Source organism: Odontomachus brunneus, unplaced genomic scaffold, assembly GCF_010583005.1.
Source record: "Odontomachus brunneus isolate Ranch 3 - 2012 unplaced genomic scaffold, Obru_v1 Obru_scaffold_403, whole genome shotgun sequence".
NCBI lineage: Eukaryota > Metazoa > Arthropoda > Insecta > Hymenoptera > Formicidae > Odontomachus > Odontomachus brunneus.
Window position 1 is genome coordinate 15774 of NW_022639853.1, and position 7796 is coordinate 23569.

At 29.7% G+C, this 7796-nt stretch overlaps 1 protein-coding gene across 1 annotated transcript in view; it reads left to right on the forward strand.

The window, feature by feature from the left end:
• The window catches only part of LOC116853643 (myrosinase 1-like), an 11515-nt gene extending 4506 nt beyond the window's left edge, over positions 1-7009 (forward strand). The window contains exons 5-8 of the mRNA XM_032834786.1: positions 672-840; positions 2230-2621; positions 3679-3917; positions 6700-7009. Of these exons, the coding sequence (XP_032690677.1) occupies positions 672-840; positions 2230-2621; positions 3679-3917; positions 6700-6862 (963 nt within the window). The 3' untranslated portion in view covers positions 6863-7009. The remainder of the gene's footprint in view (positions 1-671; positions 841-2229; positions 2622-3678; positions 3918-6699) is intronic.
• Positions 7010-7796: the final 787 nt, after the last annotated feature.

The window sequence follows — 7796 nt, forward strand, 5'->3', positions numbered from 1 at the left end:
CGAAACCATCTATAATATTAGTTCCAATTATTAAATTTTTCCAATCCAATATCCGGATGAGACTTTATTATCAATAAAATAATTATTTATTATTATTTATGATTCTTTCTCTATGATAATAATTTTAATTTATTTGTTATACTCATTTTATGAACTATATATATATATATATATATAGTTTATAAAATGAGTATAACAAATAAATTAAAATTATTATCATAGAGAAAGAATCATAAATAATAATAAATAATATATATATATATATATATTTAATGTATAAAATAATTTTCCATAATTTTTTAATTAACTCGTAACTGATTTAAACAGTTCATTTTATTGAACTGTAATGAAGTGAAGTTATACGAGATGATGCATTCTTGTTACAACGAACAATTTTACACATGACCTGATACAAATAATTGAATAGGAAGGTTGGAATTATAACAGAGAAATAGGAATAGAAATATTTTAAATTAATAATAGTAAATAATTTCGCAATCGGTGTTTCTACTTTAATATATCGTGTCAAATTATTATTGCAAAAACAAGTAGCTGTTTCCTCGTTTCTTCAATTATACGGGCACATTATTGATTTCGTGTAGACCGACGGCGGCAACAAGAATCTAGGTCTCTGAAGTAAAATTTTACGTGCAGCACGGACATGATTCCAGGTAAAATACTGGGCCACTGTGAACGACGCTGCTAAGATGTGTCGATACGGATACGGTGGAACATATATTCCATCTATAAATTTGTCAGGCGTTGCGGATTATTTATGCGGCCACCACGTGTTATTGGCTCACGCTAAGGTTTACAAGCTGTATCACCAGACATACGACGGTAAGGGAAAGAAGGACAGAGAGAAAGAAAGAAATTTCCAGTAAACATTAGAAGTAACGATAACATTAGGTTAATTTTCCACGCGACAATGTAAATACCACCTGTTGTACATAACAACCTACGTAGCAAAGTGACTTCAAATAACGTATTCATGTTACTTTAATAACGTCTCTAACGTTAGTACGTAATTGACGTCATTGCGTTTGCTGGAAATTACATTGTTGAGTGGGAATTTATAACATTAATGTAGTGTTATTGTCATTGAGTGTTTACTGATTTATTAATTGATTGACATACACTGAGGAAAAAGTGTTTGTTATCTGTGACTATAATCGTATAGTAAAAGAATTATAGTCAGAAGAACCAGTTTTGTAGCAACGTGTTACTTCCCTCACGAAAAAATAGTACTGAAGCTTAGTATGGTTGAATTTAGTAGTACTTTGAGTATTTATATGTCAGTACTTTCCTGTACTTAAGGGGATGCTGGAGTCGATGACGAACTCGAACAATGTCGATAATGCAGAGACGATCGTCACTAACATAATCACGCTATACTTTTCGTATTTCTTGTATATACAGAACTTATATGAATGCGTATTGCTTTGTTTTACCATATTCAACGGAAAACCTAATCATCCCTTATAGAAATATCATACTAAGAATCATTGATAATTACTTATTATCCAGTATTTTTAATACTGAAAATAAGTAATTATCAATGATTCTTAGTATGATATTTCTATAAGGGATGTATGTGTAGAAATTTTTCTGCAAACTTTTTCGATATTTTTAAGCTTTCAAATGCAGAAGCGAAGATAGAGCAATGTTCTTCAAAATTGTTCTGTTTGGAGCATCCACATTTTCGGCATGTATAAGCCGCGAAACTCTTGGATTAGGCAAATATTACGCTAACTGACAGCTTGAGATTTTACATTAAAATTTTTTTTGTTCGTTTTCGTCACATATCAAGCAATGCTCCTATTTATTTTTGCACGTACTTTCATTACGTAAAAGCATTTGTAATTCTATGTAACCAATACGACTTTGCAGAAAAATGTCAGTGTTCTGTTGATAAAGTTTTCAGCTGCAGCATCCCCTTAAATATTGCTAATATAAGTACTTAAGGTATTACTAAATTCGACCGTAAAGTATTACTAATTACCGAACTCTAGTATTACTTTTTCGTAAGGGTTATAGTATTAGTGATTATTAATAATAATGCATATTGCTATTGCTACTTTTTATTAGTACGAAGTATATTTGGCGTGAACAATGGCAATGATTTTAACGAAACTGATCACTTTTTCTCTCAGTGTGCACGTTACAATGACTCGAGAAGCCTTTTACAAGTCATGAGCAAACTTTTATTCACTTCCAACTTCATTACAGGCAAATTAGGGATACTCAATTATTATACATGGTTTGAGCCCGCGCAAAATTATTTAAATGCGGACAATATCGCTGCGGAGCTGGCACATATATTCTACAATGATTGGCTCACGCAGCCAATATTCGGTCGCAGCGGTGATTACCCGCAAATCATGAAGATGTCAATAGGGTTGAACAGCTACGTCCAGAATTTCTCCCAGTCGCGCCTCCCGACTTTCTCGTTCTCGGATGTTACTTACGTCCAGGGGTCTGCGGATTTCCTGGGGATCAATTATTACACCGCGGTCAGTGTGAAAAATAATGCAAATGTCACGGAGAATATATCATTTGACAAAGACGCGGACATCCGCATAATCAAGAATACAAATTGGTTCGGCGAAATGGATATTAAGGTACACTAAAACAAACTAAAGTTAAAAGAATTATGTTTAGAATTAAGTAAAATTTTACTGCAAAGTTTAGTCGAATCAAACTAAATAAAAATCAGATCAAATTAAATCAACTAGCAGTCCTATTTAGCAATTTGAATCATAAAATTTAGTTAGCAGTAATAAATTAATGAAAATGAAATGTAATTATATGTATAACATAGATGTTTTTTAACTACTAGAAAGTTGATCTAATTGTTTTATATGAGTAATTTTACTTCTGGTGGAACAGATTAAGTAAATCAAACGATAAATACGATTAATAATATATTAGGCAAGTTTTATAATCGCCTCATTAAACTGCATTGAGAAAAAATATTTGAAAATTTATTTGTGGGATATAAAAATTATTTGTATAAAATTTATATAAAAATTATGAAATAACATTAATTTTTACGAATAAATTTTATAACTCACTAATAAATTTTCAAATTTTTTCTTTCCAATGTAAATTTTGAGCATGTTTTTATATAAACAAAAGTTTAAAAGAACATCAAAATTTTTCTGAAAGAATTAAGGCAATTAATTAATTGTACACCGAGAAAATATGGTAGTAAAAATGATAAGAATTGTAATTTTGGGAGCCATATAGAATTACTATCGAAATTATTATCTATTTGTTTAAAAATGCAATTCATTTGTTAAAAAAGCATATATTCGTTTATGTACACACGTTTGACTTCTATTGAAAAATTATTGTAATTATTTAATATTTTTTATATAGTATATCAGATATAGATCGTCTTTACTGTTTCTATAGTAATTTTTATAAATATATTTTAATTAATGTTTCTCAGGCGACAAAATCTTTGGTGCGAAATACAATTTTCAATGACTAATGCGCTCTCTTGTATAATTGTGACCGAAGAACACTAGGATCCCGTAATTAAAATTGTTTAATTCTATCTGAATTGTTTCTCTTTTTTTCTCTTTTTTCATATTATATATGCAACATATAATATGAAAACGTTAATAATGTTAGAATATGCTTAGTGCGCTACAAATCCACATTTAATTCCAGAACACACCGTGGGGTTTGACTAACTTATTGCACCGTTTGCACGACAGTTACTTGTTGCCCGAAATTTGGATCACAGGAAACGGTTATGCGAATTCCGGAGACAACCTAGACTTCGACAGAGCAAGCTATCATCATGATCACTTGAACGCGGTTTTGAAGGCCATGCAAAACGGCATCGACATAAAAGGCTATCTGGTGAAATCTCTGACGGATGGCTTCGAAGGCATGAACGGATACGAGTAAGTGAGGACGTCAGATGACTAAAGATTGCAACATTTTATTTTGATGAGTTTCACCACGTATCCTGTATAAGACAATTTGTTTCTTAGAAATATTCAGGACGTTTTTCTATTGGATTTAGTTGCAAAAATATCAATTAAAGAACAATGCTGTAAAAAGACCAAAATTTGTCTATAAGTATATGAAACTGGATTACCTTTGTATTTTCGGACCTGTTGAACTCGAATATAAAGCTTAAAATAGTTCAAATTTCGGGGAGCTTTGTGAAAATGCAGTTTTTTTTAAACAGAAAAACCTTGTTTTTCAGTAAATATTTCTTAATGAACGATTGACAATTGTGAACAAAAGAAATCTTTTTCTATCGGTTCTATTGATTTTTTTTATTGATATTTTTGTGAATTTAACACAGTTTTTGATGATTTGATACATACTCGCAGCTTTTACCAACTGAAAGCTACTCTTCTTTTGCTGTCACACACATCCCTTCAAAAAACTTAAAAATTACTTTTTTTGTAATGAAAAAGTGGCTTATGTTTCATCACGAATAACGATATGAATATGCCATTAACTTGCCGCTAGCTCCGCACCTGAACGTTGCTCCCAATTTTGTACGTTATCTTCTTTTCACTATAATTCACGGAGCTGTGAGAATAGGTTAGGTGATCAAGAATAATTTGTTAAATTAAAAAATATCAATAAAAAGAATTATTAAAATTAATAAAAAAGACTTTTTTGTTTACAATTGCAAAGCGTTCATTAAAAAGTATTTGCTGAGAAACGAGGCTTTTCTGTAAAAAAGTGCATTTTCACAAAGTCCTCCGGGATTTAAACAATTTTAAGCTTTATATTCGAATTCAACAAGCTAAAAATATAAAGATAGCCGATTTCATATATTTTCCTTACGGATAAATTTTGGTCTTTTTAAAAACACAGCAGCATTGTTCTTTTCTTCCATTTACTTAGGCCTAGTTGCACCAACATTATTTTGGCTTTAAGCGAAATTTAAACATATATTTATCTTTATCTTTCTTTTTAAATAAATGAAGACAGACATATATTTAAGTCTCACTTAAAATCAAAATAACGTTGGTGCAATCGGGCCTTACTGATTTAAGTAAATATGTTTCAATTCGACTAATTGACGATTAATTTGGTCAAATTCAATAAAAAAATGTTTAAATGACGTTGATTTCGATGAATTCAATTAAAGACGATTTAACTGACGATTTATATAAGCGAAAGAGATCAAAGATCGTTCAATTAATAATTGAACTTAGCAAATTTAGTTAAAGGTCATTTAATTGACGATTGAATTTAGCTAATTTAATTAAAGGCCGTTTAATTGACGTAATATGAGTAAATTTAATTGATTCAATCGAATAGCGTTTGATTACTCAGGATTATAATTTGTAGATAATATTCATATCCGGAGCGTCGTGATATCGTGGAAGATGCAAATAATTGAGGAGCGCTAAATGGAACTCGCGTTAAGGAGGGAATTGGATATATCTATTGTCACCGAATAATATTCAATTGAATCGATTGAATTTGCTTGTACCAATCGTCAATGAAACAACCTTTAATTAAATTTGCTAAATTCAATTATTAATTGAACGACCTTTAACTGAATTCATTAAAAACAATCATCAGTCGAACGATCTCCGGTCGAATTTGTCGAAATCAATTGTCAATTAGCGTTTTTTGAATGAATTGGTTTACATTAATCATCAATTAAACAAGATAATTTGAAAACTAATTAATTATTCATACTATCCTTGTGATACTTTGTGAAACTTATCGAACGTTGTTGCAACTTCTAATTATATGACTGTACTAGAAATTCTTCGAGTGAACTAAAAGTACATGGAGAAAAATAATTTTGTTCTTTTAGCAAAATCGTCGTTGCTACTGCATATTCGTAGTGACAGCAAAAAAATTTAGTGGATGTAACTAATTTTACAAATTATTCGTTATTAGACTAGAAGTAGTTTCGTTGCCAAGATAGAAAAAATTTGTTGAGTGTATTTGTCCTAAGAATCATGTTATTTTGCTATTGATGCAAAATAATGTATCCTTAGCAAATTTATTTGTTATCAGAGCAAAACTGCAACTGCTTATATAAATCCATCATGGTTTTTACAGCAAAATAATTTGTAGATTCAGCAAATAGTGATTAGTACTCTTAGCAAATCTTTTTGCTGTCCATATAATAACGAAAAAATTTTGCTAGACCAGCAAATAATTTGCTGGGTCAGCAAATTATTTTTCTTCGTGTAAGAACGAGACGGCAAGATATATGATCTGCATTTCAATGCTAGTAATTTATTATCACATATAATTTCGTTACATACATCGCTGTATACATAAAAAGAGAACTTTGGTACAAGTGAAAAATTTTACCGAAGAAATATTTCACTTCTAATAAAATGTGGGTTATTACTTAAAAATCCCCTTATAGAAATATCATACTAAGAATCATTGATAATTACTTATTATCCAGTATTTTTAATACTGAAAATAAGTAATTATCAATGATTCTTAGTATGATATTTCTATAAGGGTCTACTAGAAATTATTTTAACTTTTTCCTCTTTGAATCAAGAGGAATGCGTTTACTTGAAACAAAATGCTCTCTTAACAATATTGTGCTTAGAATATAATATTTTCCTTTTGGTTTTAAAAGAGTCTTCTCTTGTGTGAGGTCATATATAAAAGTAAAATTTTCTAGGATTCAGAAATTCCGTTAAGGATGAGATTATATTTTTTTGGCATATGTTACAGGATGAAGTTCGGTTTGGTGAGTGTCGATTTCAATGATCCTAATCGCACTAGAACGTTGAAGTCATCGGCCGCTGTGATATACGACATTTCTACAACAAAGCAAATAAAGCCGCTGAAAGAAATCTTCGATGCGTTCGTGGAAAAATTGAACTTGTTGTTGTAAGTCGTGACACGAGTACTTGATAAGCTATTGAGCAGATGTGATCGTCACATGAACACGTTGTCTACTGCGTTGTGACTTTCGTTGACAAAAGCTTAACTAATTATTGAATTACGAAAGATACAACAAATAAATAACCAAGTAGGATGATGTATTAATAACGTATTATTTTAACGTTAAAGATGTCATTAAAACATTATTTGATGTTATCATATTTGCTGGACATGATGACGTCAATTTCGTATATATCTTTTACTTTATTTCACTTGTTCTTTTTCTGTTGGTTGCACAATTAATTTTTAAAATGCAATTATTGATAATTTATATGCATACTATTTAGTTTTTAATATTATAGTAGAGAGATAGATAAATTATAATAATTTTACAATTTTATTTATAGTGTGCTCTGAGGCAAAATTTTTTTAAATGTAGTAAGTTACAGAGATAAGAAATAAGACTTACAAATTAAACTACAGAATTTAGAAGAGTTTAAATAAAAAAAATTGTAATACATTAGAAATAGCAAGCAAAAAAAAAAACAAAAAATCAGTCAAAAATAAAAAAGCATAAAAAAACTTAAAAAAATGAGAACACAAGAGAAATTAATCCTCCACCTTAACCCGCGATTTATGCGAGTTGGACGTTTGACTCTTTTTTGCCACATAATATATATCATAAAATTATAATATATACATCATATTTCGATTAATATATAATCTAAACCTAGTATAGTCTAATTTCTGGGGAACTCATTTGAATACATTAAGTTTTCTCGAGATATATTCTCGAGATATATTCTCGAGATATATTCTCGAGATATATTCTCGAGATAATTTTTTTTGCTTGCTATTTCTAATGCATTACAATTTTTTTTTATTTAAACTCTTCTAAATTCTGTTTAATTTGTAAGTCTTATTTCTTATCTCTGTAACTTACT